Here is a 16,567-nt window from a genome sequence, read left to right on the forward strand (position 1 = left end):
TCGCTGTAGTTCCCGAACGACAGGAACGTTTTCCAAGTGCCACCGCCCCTTCTGTCATTCTCCAGACATGCACACGCATGCGAGATGGGGCTGGTTTGCAGCTCGTGTAGACATGTGAGAGCAGGTTTGCCGAATGACAAACGCGCGACTTCGGTCTTCAAACCTCCGCTGTAGATCATGGAGATGCAAGAACGGGCTCGGTCCGTTGCCGGGCTAATCTTGCGCCACCTTATACGCGATTGCCCTGGACGGGAAAGAGATAATCCATATCCTCGTTTGTTGTGGCTTGTTTCTACCAGCCGTGCTGCTCTTCACGGGGTAAGTATAGATGATCGGAATTGACTGTTCCTGGTAGCTGTACTTCTACAGATCGCAAGTCCGGTTCGCAATGCAATGGCGTGAGAATGGGGTGATCGAGATCAGACAGTCTGGTAACGCAAGTGCGAAGAAGGGGTAAGCGGATGCCCAGGAGCCGTTGTAAACCTTGTCGGCGTGGCCGAACGTGGAGAAGCGGCATGTCGTGAGTCGGCATGTCGCAACTGAACTCGTCAGTGCGTCGCTTGCGCAATACAGTTGCGCGTGCAGAATAAGGGTTGGATATGCGTTGATCAGCGAAGTTCATCGAACCATACTGAGAAGGGTTCGACATGAGAGTGCGGGCGCGACGATACCGAATGCGAGTATTGGGTGATGTCGAACAGGAAGCTGCTGTCAAGTCGGACCTGCAAGCCTGGCTGAGAGCGAGAGAAGCGCCGGAGGACGACTTGATTGAGACGCTGGTGCATTTCCTGGTTCGCTGCCGTTATTTGTCAAGTATTTTTTGGACATCTAGAAGGCGAAGTGACATTCATGCTAAGGGCCTGGGTACCGGAGTACGAGCCGTTTACCTGGAAAATTAATAGTCAGTAACGTGTAGATGCTCGTTGAAGACGCAGAACAGCGATCAGGGGAGACAATGCAATAGAGTGAACGCATGTGTATCGACTGGAATTGCTATGGCCACAACTCCGAAGAGGTCTAACGTTACAGTAGATGGAAGGACCCTTCCCATTTTCGTGCCTTGGACGCCTTAAGAACTTAAGCCAACAGATAGTTCCCTCAGAACTCATACCAGGCTCAAGCGCACCTTCCTCTTTCCAGTACTCTCTTCAAGCTCATCTGTGATCCTGACAGTCACCTTCTCAAACAGCTCGATAGTCCGCTTGACATCGCCCTTGATGCTCAGCACATAGTTCTCGGCATCAAAATCAGCTTCTGGCTCCGGTGTGGCGAGATCCCTCAATCTGATGAGACTTTCGATTCCAAATCTTGGTACAAAGACCACGAAACCATTGGAGAAGATCTTCATGACGAAACCTTCCTCGTTGATGTCCTTGCCCTTAAGCGCCTGACCAACGTAGTACTCGATGGAAGCGCGACCGGCCATTTGTGCGTTGCGATGGCGCACGTTGATGTTCTTGCACACAGCCTCGAGCTTGGCCTTTGACTGTAGGCTGGGATCCAACTGCTCGTATTCAATGGCAGCAGCAAGCTGGCGATGTGCTTCAAGATCAGCGTAGCGGCGAATCGGGGATGTGAAGTGAGTGTAGATCTCGCTCGCAAGACCATAATGCCTGAACTCGGGATACGCTTGTGTTCCGGCACAGAAGTACTCTGCAGACATCATGCAACGCGTCGCCATAATTCTGACAAGAGTGTTGAAGAACGGGTTGCTGGGATCAACACACTTATCGAGTGAATCAGCCAAAGCTTTGGAACTATCTGTCTTGAGCTCCATTCCCTTCTTGACTTTGAGTTGGTTATCTAGCTCTTCAAAATTCGTCTTCGGAGGGGCAGCGTGACGACGAAGCAGAGCTGTTTGCGGGAAGGCCTCGTAATTCTTCGCAGCGACGCTGATGTTGGCGAGTAACATGAACTCCTCCACAAGCGAGTTCGTGTCAAGATGCTTCTTGGTCTGAACATCTGCTGGGTCTGATGTCTCAGACTCAGTTCGGACCTTCACTTCTGGCGAAGACAGGTTCAAAGCTCCAGCATCCATTCGCTTTTGCTTCAATTTCTTGGAAAGCATGAGCAGAGTTCGCATGCCCTTCGTGAGGTCGTCCTGCTGCGAGGCGTCATCTATGCGGATTTGGGCTTGTTCGTAGCTGAAGGCTTCTCTCGACCGAATGACGGACTTGGTGAAGTAGGAAGAGACGATGTCAGCATCCTCTGTGACCTCCCAAATTACCGAGAAAGCGTAACGCTCTACGTATGGCTTCAGAGAGCACAGGTCTGTTCCTAGAAGCATAGGCAACATGTCTATGCGCTTGTCGACTAAGTAAACGGTCGTTCCGCGCTGGCTGGCTTCCTTGTCCATGGCGTTGTTCGGCTTAACGAAATGAGACACGTCCGCAATATGGACACCGACTTGATAGTTGCCATTCGGCAGCTTGTGGGCATGGAGAGCATCGTCGATGTCAACACAACCAACAGGATCGATAGAGCATACCAAGAGGTCGCGAAGATCCTTGCGTCCCTTCCAGCCTGGATCCTCCAAGCTAGCTGGTACTTTCCAGTCGTGACCTTCCGCAGGTAGACAGTCAAGAACTGTCTTCGGGAAGGGCTTGTATTGAACATCCCACTCCAGTAGCAAAGCTTCGGTCTCTGCGCCCTTAGACTCAAGCTCGCCGAGCGATCGTACAAAATGGCCGACCGGGTATCGAGAGTCTCTATCCCAGGAGTCGATTGTTGCCAGAACGCGCTGACCAAGGAGCTCTCCAGCTTGTCGTGTTCGTATCCGGATCTTGGGAATGCGCTTGTCCATTGGGACAAGAAATACGGTCTGTTGTTGCCTGCTCGATTTCGAAGAGGAACGAACGGAGTCGCGATCAATGTGGCCCACATATTGTCTCCAATTCCGCTTGATGACACCCACTACGCGCGCAGTTGGCTGTGGCCTGCCCTCTATAGTCTGCCCGTGTACTCGCTTGACCTCCTCTTGTAGCGCTCGTCGCTCTCTCTCCGGGATGACATTTTCGCCTTCCTCGGCTTCTGCGTTATCGTTCTTGTTCACCGTCTCCTCTTCAATGATCTTGGTTGAAGGCGCCTTCCACTGATCCTTAGGCAGTACTTCAACAACTACGACATCGCCAGAGACAGCCCGATTGCTGTTTTCACGTCCTAAAATCAGGAGCGATTTGTCGAATGCAGGCACGTGAACCGAGCCTTCCAGATAGTTGTATGGGGAGACGTTGAAAATGCCTTGGTGTAACGTTCCAGCTTTGACGCCAGTCATCATCTTCGAGACCGTGTAGTGTTCGGAGTAGAAGATCTCTGGCTTTTTCGACCTGACTTCTCGCTGCTCTTGTGCTGCGCTGATCATATCTAGAAGCTCATCGGAGTTTTCGAGGCCAGAGACAAAGTCGGACAGAGTCTTGCCTGGGACTTTCTCGGCCTTGGCTTTCCGCAGGTTGTCTCTATCGTCGGTGATCATTACTACCGTAGGGATGCGCGTCTGTTTCTTGCTCCGCTTTTGAACAGCCTCCGTAATGTGTTGGTTGTACCACTGCACGGCTTTGCGCACAGCTCGGTCGTTTCGATCATTGATCGTTTCTCCAGCTTCCCGTGCTACATACGTCTCTTGCCTAAACTCGTTGAAAAACACGTAGAAACGCTTTCCTTCGTTCTTGGTCAAGGAGATCAGACGATGATACAGAGGTAGGGAGCGGTTCTTGACTTCCTCTAGCACAGTTTGCAGGACAATAACATCGTGAAAAGCGGACTCCACCTCGAACAAGTCCATTCCAGTAAGGAAAGCATTTGTATCCGGAATGAGATATTGGCCATTTGGGAAGTCCTTAGATCCTGCTGGTGTGTCTGATAGGACGAATGGTGCGACTGAAAAAGGTTAGTCTTACTCTGCATGTGGAGTTTCGCGGTCAAACCTTTCTTCGAATAGTCGGTCGGCGCAATCTCTAGACATGCCCTGCAAAGATTGGACGAGCATGGAATGTCCTGTCGCAGATACAGTTCTCTCACAATTTTCTGGACCTTGCCACTTTTCGTAGACCGCACGTAGACCTTGCTGGACAGGTTGGATTGGCCATGATCGGCAGCGGTCGACCGCTTCAGACTGAAGTACTCCATGTTTGCGCAAGGTGTGTTGATTGTTGAACCCCGAAGGCGCGGAGTGATCGTGTTTGCGAAAGATTGGTGGATGCCAAGATATCAAAAGATCCTAGCTCCACTAGCTCCGCACCATGACGGAGCTCCCAGGTGGGCCTCACAGCAACCAACATCACCTGGGCAGAGCTCCAATACTACGACTCCAGGCACCGAAGCCGCACATCACCAATATATAACCGCCTACTTCGATATTCGCAATGTCTTCACTAGACCCGCCGACGTACCTCACCTCTATCCAGAACAACATCCGCGCCCGGCCTATATCATGGGAAGGAGCTGTACGAGCTAAGACCATCACCGACGAAGACCTCAAGAAGATCAAGTCAATCGATAAAGTGCGCAAGGAACAGAGGAAGCAGACTATCGAGTCAGATGTGGATAGCTTCTTGACACTGCTAGTGGGCGGAAATGGGTCGCAGAGCATCTTCGAGGCAGCTGCGAAGCGCCAAGACATTATCCACTACATGCTGGTCTTGCTGGGAGATATGATTGATGGTAGGACACGTGGAGTCTCTCTAGAAAGGCGATGAAGCTCATACACTTCCAGACATACCCGCCCTCACATCAGCCCTCGTCCAGCACCCAGCGCCCTACAAGCCTTTCCTACCACTCTTGAAGGCTTCATCCAACAACGAAGACCCCGTACCGCTCCTCACGTCTTCCGTCCTATCCGGCCTTCTGTCTAATGCTGTCACAACATCTGCCAAGAACACTCCCCAGCTCGACGAGGCCTTGGCGCAGCTCTTCACCTACCTCTCTACACTCGCAAAGGCATCCGACGCTGGTCTGCAGGATATCGCTGTACGGGAATACTCGGCCGTATTGCGCAGTACCAAGTCTAGGCGCATATTCTGGAAGCAAAGGAAGGAGACACTCAGCCCTCTGTTTGATATCCTGAGAGCTGCGGCCGGGTCTGCCAAAGACACGGACTCGACCCTGTACAGTGGTGGTGCCAGTATTCGCAGTACAACAGATGGTGGTATTGCTGGTGGTGTTGGCCTCCAGCTTCTATACCATGTATTACTCGTCATCTGGCAGCTCAGCTTTGAGGGCGAGCTCGTAGGCGAAGGACTTCAGGAGTACAGTCCCTTCCCTTTCTCACGTTTCGCAAACATTAACACCTTACAGGGAACACGACATCGTCATCCTCTACACGCAACTCCTCAAGGTCTCGCCTAAGGAGAAGACCACTCGTCTCCTCCTTTCCACCCTCGTAAACCTTTTGACCACGAACCGCAACACGCTACTTCCAACGGCCGTACTCGCGCGTCTACCTGCTCTCCTCTCGAGCTTGAAATCACGACATCTGACCGACGAGGATGCCCTTGAAGACCTACAGGCCCTGACCGATCTCCTCGAGGAGTACACCAAGACACAGACTACCTTTGACGAGTACGCTGCCGAGCTGCAGTCGGGCCACCTTCGCTGGTCACCACCGCATCGTAACGCCACGTTCTGGAAAGAGAATGCGCGTCGCATCTTAGAAGACAACAAGGGTGAACTACCCCGAAAGCTTGCGGAGATTCTATCTAAGAGCTGGGACAACGACAAGCAGGTATTGGCTATTGGCTGCAACGACGTAGCATGTTTGGTTAAAGAAGTGCCAGAGAAGCGACAACAGCTTGAGAAGTTGGGGCTGAAGGGCAGGGTTATGGAGCTGATGCAAGAGGCAGATGAGAGCGTACGGTGGGAGAGCTTGCGAGCTGTTGGTGAATGGATGCGATACAGCTTTGAATCGAAGACTGAGCTGCCACTCAGGTAATCGGCGTTAGTGGGAAGGGGTGATTGTAAACACTATCAAGCGTGTGAGTGCTTTCCTGTTTGTAAATTCTCGTTATACGGGACCCATCGTAGAATGCTAGGCCCATCCAGTACATGTTCAGTCAATCCATGGTGGTCTTCGTGCTCCCTTGTCCCTTTCCTTGAAGATCGGAGCCCAAAGGCTCAATACATGACATTGAGCCTTGAGCTCCAGAAACTGCATTCACTACAATCTTCAAGAGCATTCCATGATTGCTCAAGCCAGCTCATCGGTCTCTAATCTGGACTATACATCAGCACTTCATGACGTATAGGATGATCGAGTCCGGTATGGCGAACTACAACCCGAGCAAGATGGTTCGTCTAAGAACACAGAGCGCGCAAGTCTGCTATGACATGATGCGCTATGCTGATGAAGTGTGGCGGACAAATTTGGTCGAACGAAGTCGGGAAGACACCACCGTCTTTTAACACGCCAAAAGATCGGTCGTCTTACTTTCGTCATCATTCTTGAAAAAAAGGTCTACATCTCGTATGACTGAAATTCACGATATCAGAGGGAAGTTGTGTAGAGTCACGCATTGTGTGAGTGGAAGTTGGTTTGACAACACTGTTCAAGAAGCGTTGAAGTAGCTCTTGCGAAGAGGAAACAGCAGTGAGTGCGGGGAGGACACATACGGACAGTGGGGAATATAGGTGAGCATTTGAGAGTATTGGGCTTTTGACAAATAAAAAATTGATTTGACAGTCACAAAGGTTGGTGTGATGTGATATGGTAGGAAACCATGAGTCTCTGATTTCAGCGCAAGAGCTGTTCAAGTCTTCGACAACACGAAGGCGGCTTCTATGGATGACGAATGTTGCTTCAAGTTTGGGCTGTTCGTTCTGCTTTACCTACCAGTACGTGTATCTCATCACTTCTAAGGATAGTGCATAATTGGATATCTATCACGATAGTAGTCGCCACATGTATATGTCTGTATCGTAAAATGCTAATCACTACGCACTGAAACCAGATACCGTTCTACTCAATCACACAGCACGCTCAGCCAATCCTCAAACCCCAAAGACGAGGCAGCATCGGCTTCCCCGCTGACCTTCCGTTGAGACTGACTTGTATTCCCACATAATTGCAATTAAAGCCCTTCGAATTCCTCAACTACCAAGCCTCGGATCTCGTACCCATAGCTACGGCAAGCACCGAAATCGCCAATTAATCTGCCCAGTATCTGAGACGGTCTGGACTTGCGGTTTCTCCCTTCATCCTACCATCTCACTGGTATTGGTACAGAGTATCTAGCTTCGCATTCCGCTCTCCCCGAACGGCATCCTGCGTGAACGATTCGTTAGCAAAGGATATTAGACAAGCAAACTTGCTTCTTCCCTCCCATTCCCAATCCCCTCATTCCTACAATACAGGTACCGGTGCGAATAGAACAGACCTACCCGCTTCCGCCTCCATAGCCTTGAACAGATCATTCCAGTCTGGTATACACTTCCCCCTTACGGCGTGACCGAAACCCGTCGTCCCAAATTAGGCGCGTCGAAGCGTGCTAGAATGTTGGTTTTTCCTTCTACCAACTTCTGATCGTCCGGGTAATGCTTTGTTTGCTTGAAACATCCGCTACCGGAGAAAATCATGGACTGAAAGCGCTGCTTTTGTGCTATTAAGTGTATTTTTGTGTGGCTTTCTTAGATCTTCGAATGAGCGCCTCTGAATAACACTTTGAGGCTTTGTTGAATGCTACCTTCCGCCTCTTTTTGAAGTCGTGTCGAGGAAATACTACCTTTGACGATGTCAATGGTCAATAGTCAACAGTCAGAGGAGGTCAATACCCGAGAACCTGGTTGACAGATTCTGGTTCCGAGTTGTCTCAATGAAACTATAGTGATCCGCGCATTACCTAGGTATGCAGGTACACAATTTCCCCCTTCGCGGTTGTAGATCGTACTGCGAACCACAGGAGGGTTGAGACGTTTTTTTGGTACTGTACCTGACTTTGGTGCGCGGTAGCGATATGAGGGACCGTACCGTGAGGCTGGGTGCAGGTACGAGGCCCAGGTACCAAATCTGGTGCAAAATTTGGCAGATGAGGCTATTTGGCAGAAGGTGTGTTCTACGGCTGCTTTCGGGGGAAATGCTTCGACGGTTAATGAGCTTGCTTTTCTAGTCGTCACGTAAACTTTTGGATCTTCGAGTCGATGGAATGGCAGTTTAGCCTTGGGTTCGTCTCGATTATCCGGCTCTTACGCGGGCAAAAAGTGTCTTTTTGTTTCACTCTTCGGCGTCGAGGCTGGGGAACCATTGGCTTGGCAATCAGTTTTCTTTTCGCTCAGATCTCGGAGAGATGCGAAGATTCCAAGGTTGGGTCTGAATAGACGAAGAAACTCGTCTTGTTTCAACTGCAAGTGTACCATAACCTGAAAGTAAACGTTGTATCTCCCAACACCACGTTTTTCCACATGACGTATTGTATATCTTTACGATGAGATATGATTAGTATGCATGACAGAAAGCGCGAGCTTCTTCGTAGCTATGACAGCTATGTGATCTGAGCGACAGCGGGCCAAAGAAGCCCTTGAACAAGCGGGAGCCTTGTCGAGCGGATCGCCAATATCCACGATGCTTGCTTCTTGCGCATATCATATTTCCGGTGGTACTCCAGGGAGAGCCGGTTTGGTCCGAGAGCCTTTGCAAAGCGGGTAAAAGCTCCATACGCCAGGTCGATGCTCAAGAAAAGAATGGAGATCTTCACACATACCACTGCCCACAAACGACGCCGTCGAGAGCGGCTGTCTCGGTTGCCGCGGTCCATCAGATATTGTGGTGTTGGAGGCGTTGGAAACCACCTGGCGCTAAGCTGGTACATTACCTAGCGTTGTATGAGTGATCTTGCCAGAAAAACAACAACAATAAGATTTGCATACGCAATAGTAGTGACAACAAACCCCGCTTGTCCATCTAGTCAGCCGCCACAAGTCCAAGAGATGCAGAAGCCAAGACCTGCTCAATTGTCATCGCGAATACTACCTGAACAAACACCTCAATCCCTGAGATCCAGGGTCAATTGTATTTACCGATCGCGGATCTACCCCTGCACTTAGTTAAACTCCACAAGATCGCAGCTTTCCGCAGCGTGTAAATGGAGACGGCGTTGAATGCCGTTTGACCTTAAACCATGCTCTCATTCCTTTTCCAATATTCCCCATCGAAATCGTCCCCAGTATTCGTACCAATTGACCCAAGTCGGTCCGAATGACACAGTAGAACTAGCCGCCCATGCGACAAGACGACGCGAATCAAACGATCCCAAACCTCGGGATACGACACTAACACCAGACTAGCAGCTCCTGCGATTGCAAACGGCGCTGTGACTCAACCTGCATTGCATCGGGAGCGACATGTGAGGGCTCCACTTTGCAAGGTTGAACATTTGCATGACGAGATTCCCATGCCAGCTCGATGGGGTAGGAGATGGTGACGGGTAAAGCGAGAATCCATGTCAAAGGGAAAAAGTAAACGGAGGCGCGTCCCAGCCATACACGTCCCTCGGCTCGTTGCGCAGCGGGCTTGTATGGATGGATGCGCTATCCGACAACGTATCATAGTTGCATTTTCGGCGCGTGATCGAGAGGAGATTGGTTAGAATGGGGGAAGAAAGGGTCCAGCCACATTACACGTCGATACCAGCAATGATTATTGCCCTTTCTTGGTACTCGTCAGCTAGAACCCTGGAGGGACCAGATGGGCGAAATTACCCAGATAGCCGGAATGCTGTCTTACCTTGCGGCAGCGGTGTACCTACTTACCGTTCTTGCAGGGGGCCCTATATGCCCAGCTTACTACGCGAAAATCATTCGTGGTTCTTGTATGGACGGTAATAGTTGCCGCTGCGATGAGGATCCATGTGACAATCTTGTTGAGATTCACATATGCAGGTCATACCTACAGTACATATGCCGAGACCCTGGGAGCTTATACGATGCTATTCCGTGCTCACGAGTATAATCCAATTCCATGATGCAAGTTCAGAGTGGATAAAGATCAAAAGAGGCATCTCTGCTCCGGCGCCGTTCAACTCACTCAGTTTACATGAGGATACGACCCCGAGAAACTTTCCAGACATATGCGACGCAATGTTGTAAGCGAGATGCGTTACCATGTAACGTCTGCTCTCCGCACCGCAAAAGCAAAAGCGCCCTTTGCCAGCGGGAAGGAACAGATCCGCGGCCATCACGTGGCCGCGGAGTCCAAGTCAGATTTGTGGCTTGCGATGGGAAAAGCAACAACTCATGCGTCCTGGCGGTGGGTGATCGTTAGGCCGTTGAGACGAGACGACGGGGTCGGCAAGGCAGACGTAACCGTGCATGCTGACCGATGAGTGCCCTGTCAGCACAGAAGAAAGCATGAATATAATCTTATCCGATATACGTTGAGCCGCAATCTTAGGCCACCTTCACTGCGGTCATTTGGGAAAGCCGCCGGAGTAGATCCGACAGGTGGAAGAAACAGTGGACTGCTTGGCTGACTGCGTAGTCTCGCCCACGGATCCGACGATGAAGGAACCGCAACAGCAATAACGTCAATATCGTGTATCGTCTGGGCATTCCGGACAGTGCGCTTTTAGACTTTTGGTAGCTGGTAGTATAGCTTGCTGCGCCAGATACCCGAGCCATCGACTCCCTTTCGCGCGAATCGATGATGCATCGGGGTCTGAGCTCGGTCCAGTGCAGCCGTCCGCTCCCGCACCCGGTCTTTGTGTCGTCCATGTGTCGCAGAACCCATGTACCATGTCGTTCTTCATGCTTAGACGCACGTCGTCATGTAGTTAGCTGACCCTTGGGGGATTCGAGATGCCGAGCATACGTGCAGATGCACGAAGCGATTGGAGTACGCGGAGCGACATGACACATTCTGACACTCTGGGGTGCAGATGTCCGAGACAAAGCCATCTGCTGTTCAAACATGGTTGCAAACCCTGCCTGGTCCCAATGTCATCTTCGCATGGTCAAGTGCGCTACGTGTGGTCACGACGCTACGCCAAGTATGGAGTGTAAATCGTATTCGCGCAATGGAGTAATATTATTAGTAAGGAAAGGATATGTCAAGAAGATCCTTCCTGCTATGCGTTCCGAACCCTACATGGTGCGCATATCCACATGTTCCTCCAATGTACCGGTGCAGCAGCTTGCGGGAAGCTTAATGCGTATCCCTTCAACCATGCAAATAACTGCAAATCAGCAACTAAAAAACACGAAACAAGGTGTTGGGGAATCTGGGGGAATCTTGTGCAAAAAGCTATAACCAAAACCACCACGGACGAGACGACTGTGACGGGGATCTGCTAATACTGACAAGGAATGCGAAGAAAGACAATCTGACAATCTGATCCGAAGCAACGTTACCAAGTGATGCTAGAAATGAATCTCCTTCAAGTATCCCAAGCACTCGTGCCCGCAAATCCATGCAAATACTACCAAGCCTCAAAGTACTGTGGGGTATCCGTGCGATGCGAAACAGCAGGTGAACGGACCTCCAGGTATCATCGACGAATGCAAAGTACGTTCCAAAGCCGCCAGGAGGAAACAATGACCGAGCCTATAAAGGTGAGAAGAAAAAAAGAAATGGTACCGTGTACCCCATCCATCATCCCTTCGTATTGTCATGTTCGGTGCTTGGCGTGTTCGTCACCGTCTCGTGGGTCGTGATTTCATTGTTGCTGGTGGAGCGGGGAGCGGAATGAAAAGCAAGATGGAATGAGCCTAGTGTACAGAGTGCGACGGAGAACGAGTAGCGGGAAGCTTATGGCGTCGATCGGAACGTGAAGAACACAAGATCATCTCTGATGCTGGATTAGAACGCTATCAGCGAATTGATAGTGGGTTCCCACGGTTGAAGGTAAAGTTTTGACATCTCCTAGTATGTCGACCATCCTCCTTGTTGCTGAGCCTGTGGTGGTGCCCAACCAGGCATACCAGGCTGTTGAGCGGCAGCGCTCTGATGCTGCATGAACTGGTGAGGACTTGGACTAGGCTGGTAGGGGTTCTGCCCCATGGCTTGGTATCCAGGGTCTCCTCCGGGCATAGAACCGCCCATAGCACCCATAGTCTGATACTGTTGGACAGGTGTGCCATGCATCGATGCACTGCTTTGAGCATGATGGAGCTGTGGCGATGCATGCATGGGAGACTGTTGCGGGAGCGGAGATTGCTGCGGTCGTTGCGCATATTGCTGCATGTTGTGCTGTTGTGAGAGCGGGGACGGCTGTGGTGGTCCTTGCCACATGTGTGATGGAGGGTAGCCATGTCCTGGGTTCTGTTGAACACCTGGAAGCATGCCTCCAGGGCCCATGCTGGAGGCGTTCATGCCCTGCTGCATGCCGATGCTTGGTGGGCGACGGTGCATCTGGTCAGGGCGGAGTGGGGTGTGTTGCTGAGCCATGGGCGAAGGCACCATGTTGTTCTGGGGCATGGGCTGCGGACGGTAGGCTTGAGCGCTCATCGACTGTCCAGGTCTTTGCGGTGTCTGTGCTGGCATTCCGTACTGGTTCCCTGGCATGCTGACGGCAGTCGAAGGCATGCGCGGCGACTGCACGGTCTGGGTGACTTGGGGTGCGTGCTGTCCTTCGGCAGTTCCAGGTCGGTCTGGCTGGACCGGCGGCTCGTGGGGTCGTTGCCAGACATCGTTGAGGTAGTCTTTGCGATGCTTGCGTTGTTGCTCGAGCTGCTTGTTGACTTCAGCTGTTTGCGCAGCTGCGTTGAGGATCTCGCCGGACGGGGTTGGCCGTGTCAAGTCCTGATAGGGGGCGCCCTGCATCTCATGTCGCGGCCGCTGAACGCCACTGTAGTCTCGGGGCTGCAGGTCAGCCGTTGTGCGGTTGTATGCGTCAGCGTTTGTGGAAGGCATGCTTCCTGGTGCGGGGTTGAGACCACCGAAAGGCTGCAGAGGGTTAATGGCAGCACCGAGGTAGTCTTGGTTGTTGCCGGTGTATGCTCCTGGATGAGCAAAGGCCATGGCACTTGCGTGGTTGGCTTCGGCTGCGGCTGCCTCTCTTGCTTTTGCAGCACCTGGCCTCTTCTCGCCCGCAGCGTCCTCCTCGGTAAAACCCTGCTTCCGAGCCTTGCTCTCCCAGTAATCGTCGCGCACGCGCCGGCCGTTGACAATCAGTCTGCTTCCGAACTGTCTGAACATGGATCGGGCAGTCACTATGGCAATCTGTCTGGATCGGTATGAGTATGGTAGAATCTCCTGGTGGATTAGGTCGTCCTTCTCGGCCTGGGTGGCAATAATTTTATATAGAGATCGGTTCTTGTTGAAAAGCAGGTACGAGTCACGGTAGCCCAGGACACGCGCGCATTCTGTTGCGAGCATGAAGAGCTTGTCGGCCCTGTTGGGGACGAAGAAGGTGCGACAGCGGTATTCGCGGCCGTCGAGTGGGTGGCCGGTCTGCGTAACCTTCCTCTCGCCGGCCTCGTCGATTTCGCGCGGTATGTATTCGTCGCCCTCGGGATTTAGCTGGTCGGTCGTGTGGTCGCGCACCGTCGGCAGCGCCTTTATGACGGCGGGCTTGGTGGGCGTTCCTTTGCCGGAGGGCGAGATCTGGGGAGGCGATCCTTGGGGCAGGGCCGATGTCTGCAGCTGGGGTGTCTGTACGGGCGGCGCGATGCCACTCTGCGGAGGCTGGGAGCCACGGTTGGGCGATCCGGCGTAGGGGGGTCTGGCCGTCTTGGGCGGGCGGCCGCGACTGCGCTTGTTGTTGGGCGTGTCATCGCCCTGGATCTCGTAGGGGGTTTCTGGCGAGCGGCTGCGCTTCAGGCCTCGCGATGCCTGCTGTTGCTGTGCGACGGGCTGGGTCGGGCCTCCGAAGACATCTGGGCTGGGTCAACAAGAGGTCGCGGGAGGCTGCGTCGGATGTAACAGACGCGCAAGCCAGTGAACAGCTGGGAGAGGGGGACGCGACTACTTACGCGACGGGTCAATGGTGCCAGGCGGGTCCATGATGCCGTTGGCAAAGCCACCATTCGACATGATTTGTATAGGGTGTTGCACATGCACTGAGTACATCCAGGCGGCGCAAGAGCAACCGAGCTCGAAGGAAGCTTCCGTCGAGCGTCGCGAAGCTCAGAGGGTGGCCAATGGGCGCGGCGCAGTCAGGACAGCTGGACGCACGGGAGTCGGCAGCGGTCGCTGGGGAGCATGTGTTGGAGGCGATGGGAGCAGTGTCGTGTCGGCGCGGTCGAACCAAGGTTCAAGTTCGGCAGGTGCGGGTGGGGCCAAGACTCGCCGGGAAGGCGCGTTCGGTCGGGGAGGGCAGGTGCGTCCCAGCAGCGCAGCGAGAACAGCGTCGCGGAAAATGCCAGAACAGGTGGTACAAACGCAGTGTTCCGAATCCGACGGTGCTCGCGGATCGATACAGGCTAGGACGCGGTTAGGTTTGAGCTTGAGGTGACGGCGCGCCCTGGCAATAGCAGAGACACGACACGTGCAGGCAGGCAGGGACAGACACTGCGAGCAGCCGCTGTAAGGTGACTTGCAGGGCAGGACAGGTGTCGGGGCGAGCGAACGGTTGGGGGGAACGAACCTTGGGCGGTGCAGGCTGTCTAACCAGCGACAGGAGCCCTTGGTGCAAGATATGTATGGGCGGCTGTGTGGGCGTGTGGGCGATTGGCGCGGCGGCGTGAGCTGCGAGTGCGGGAGCAAAGACCACTGGGTGCTTCTGCGAGCGACGGACTGGGAATCGGGTTATGGTGAATTACGAAATGGGAGCGAGGCCCAATCTGATATGCCCTGCAACCCCAGCAGCTGACGGCCCGCGCGGCGGACGTCCAAGTCGTCTAGTGAGCAAATGGCACGCACTGACAATGGCGACAAGCTTCAGGCAGGAGAGGCGCTGCGCTCTGCTAGCTGCAGTGTGATAAAAAGTGGCTCTCCCGCGGCCCTGCACGAGCCGGTGGCTTTTCACTACCTCTTGAGCGCACGGAGCCGAACAGCATTACTTGCATCATGCTGCGCGATAGCGACCACTAGCCTGGATCTCGCTGAGCGATTCCGTCTCCACCGCGACAGGCCAAGCACCCGCGCGCGCCGGGCCTTGCTCTCTATCACGGCCAGTCTGCGCGAACGCGAGGCCTGGGTCATCAGCGCTGCCTATCCACCTCTCCCCAGCGACTCCCCACCACTCACGAGCCCGCCAGCTGCTGATTGAGCAGCTCCCGACAAGGCGACCGTGTCAGCAGGCTGCTATCGAATCATTGATTTTAGACCCGTGGGCCTGCAGCGCGCCCAAGACAGACTACCCAGGCCTGCATTGGCGGCCGCCGTCGTCATGCATTCGACCTTCTCTCTCTATCAATCAACCCGTATCGTCTGACTCCCCCAGCGCCCGTCGCCATGCTACCCCAGCCCGCTCCTGCTTGCCGCAACAGCCGAATAAGGAAGCCCGACTTAATTGCGCTGCATCGGTCAACTACTACTCGTATTCCCGCTACTCCGTCGCGACGTCTAAAAATGCTGCGCTGATCGCCGACCTTTGCCTTTGCTTGTGCAATTCGTTTTCCTCTAGCATTTCCTAGGCCGAGTGGAGGCTCGTCCTCTCGTAGCGCCGTCGGTCTTCGCGGGCCTATGACCAGCTGCTGCAGCTGAAAGCTCAAGCCGATCCATTGCACCGGAATCGCTTCCTACCAGACACTGCTCTCTAGCCCGCGCATCCAGTTACAGCGCTTGGACGCTTCGATATTCATTCTTCGTTCCGTGTGGACAGCACCCTCATCGCAGAGTTGGCGATCTGTTCCACCAAGCGACCCGTTCCCCGCCGAACCAACAAGGGCACATGTCGACATGACCCTTGGCCTGCCCGTGCTGTAACCGATCCCCACCATGCTACCTTACCCATATCTCACATCCCTTCCGCAGCTCGCGCCACTACCTTAGCGGGAGTCGAAACGCCATGTCCGTTCGTCTTGCCTGTCTTGAGCGCTTGCTCTACCTAATCCCGTCCGTGCGCCGTGCCCTTTGACATGCTCTTGAAACTACGCGAGTGCAAGACGTAATCTATTCAGACGGAGAACACACTGTGTCTTCCTGTAAGCCGACGATGCCGGCACCCGCTTCGGCATGCTGGAAGCGCGCAGCCTTTCGCGTCTCTTTCCTGACGCGTTCTCGGGAGGCTGTGCCACATTGTTCCATGTCTTAGACCCTGAGGCCAAAGTTTGTCATCTGCCTCTCACTGCAGGGTCTAAACCGATTTAGAAACGTTGCCATTCTTTGTTTGCTAGAGCCTTTGTTGCGTCCGAACTCGGTACTCTCCAGTGGGGTACGAAGAAACAACACGGCCGATCAGTCTTCATCTATGGAGCCATGTTGATAGAGTGCAGTCGCTTATATCCGTTGTCTTCGTAACCCGGAACTACCACGCGAGTGGAACATGGCTCTCTTCTTCTATGGTTCAAAATATGCCATACATGTCGTGGGTAGGAGGGCGAGAACCGCTCCGACTTCTCGACATGTCGACCCCTCGTTAGCATTCAACCAGCCTGACGTTCACCATCGTGCTACTAAACCCGCACACCGCTGTCATGACACCTGTAGCGCGCTAAATACAAGGATCGTTGAAACATTCCAATGCAAATTCAAGTATTAGAC

At 53.3% G+C, this 16,567-nt stretch overlaps 3 protein-coding genes across 3 annotated transcripts; 1 reads left to right on the plus strand and 2 right to left on the minus strand.

Moving 5' to 3' along the window:
* Nucleotides 1-1,105: 1,105 nt before the first annotated feature.
* Nucleotides 1,106-4,125, minus strand: J4E78_005216 (uncharacterized protein; the record flags this gene model as incomplete). Its single annotated transcript, XM_049365838.1, has 2 exons — nt 1,106-3,876; nt 3,924-4,125. 2 exons carry the CDS (start codon nt 4,123-4,125, stop codon nt 1,106-1,108), a joined length of 2,973 nt encoding a protein of 990 aa, XP_049222553.1.
* Nucleotides 4,126-4,361: 236 nt separating this feature from the next.
* On the plus strand, nt 4,362-5,926 carry J4E78_005217 (uncharacterized protein; the record flags this gene model as incomplete). Its single annotated transcript, XM_049365839.1, has 3 exons — nt 4,362-4,659; nt 4,712-5,243; nt 5,293-5,926. 3 exons carry the CDS (start codon nt 4,362-4,364, stop codon nt 5,924-5,926), a joined length of 1,464 nt encoding a protein of 487 aa, XP_049222554.1.
* Nucleotides 5,927-11,842: 5,916 nt separating this feature from the next.
* J4E78_005218 (uncharacterized protein) lies at nt 11,843-13,990 on the minus strand (the record flags this gene model as incomplete). Its single annotated transcript, XM_049365840.1, has 2 exons — nt 11,843-13,797; nt 13,894-13,990. 2 exons carry the CDS (start codon nt 13,988-13,990, stop codon nt 11,843-11,845), a joined length of 2,052 nt encoding a protein of 683 aa, XP_049222555.1.
* Nucleotides 13,991-16,567: the final 2,577 nt, after the last annotated feature.

Source organism: Alternaria triticimaculans (assembly GCF_023758025.1).
Source record: "Alternaria triticimaculans strain BMP 0046 chromosome Unknown scaffold_6, whole genome shotgun sequence".
NCBI lineage: Eukaryota > Fungi > Ascomycota > Dothideomycetes > Pleosporales > Pleosporaceae > Alternaria > Alternaria triticimaculans.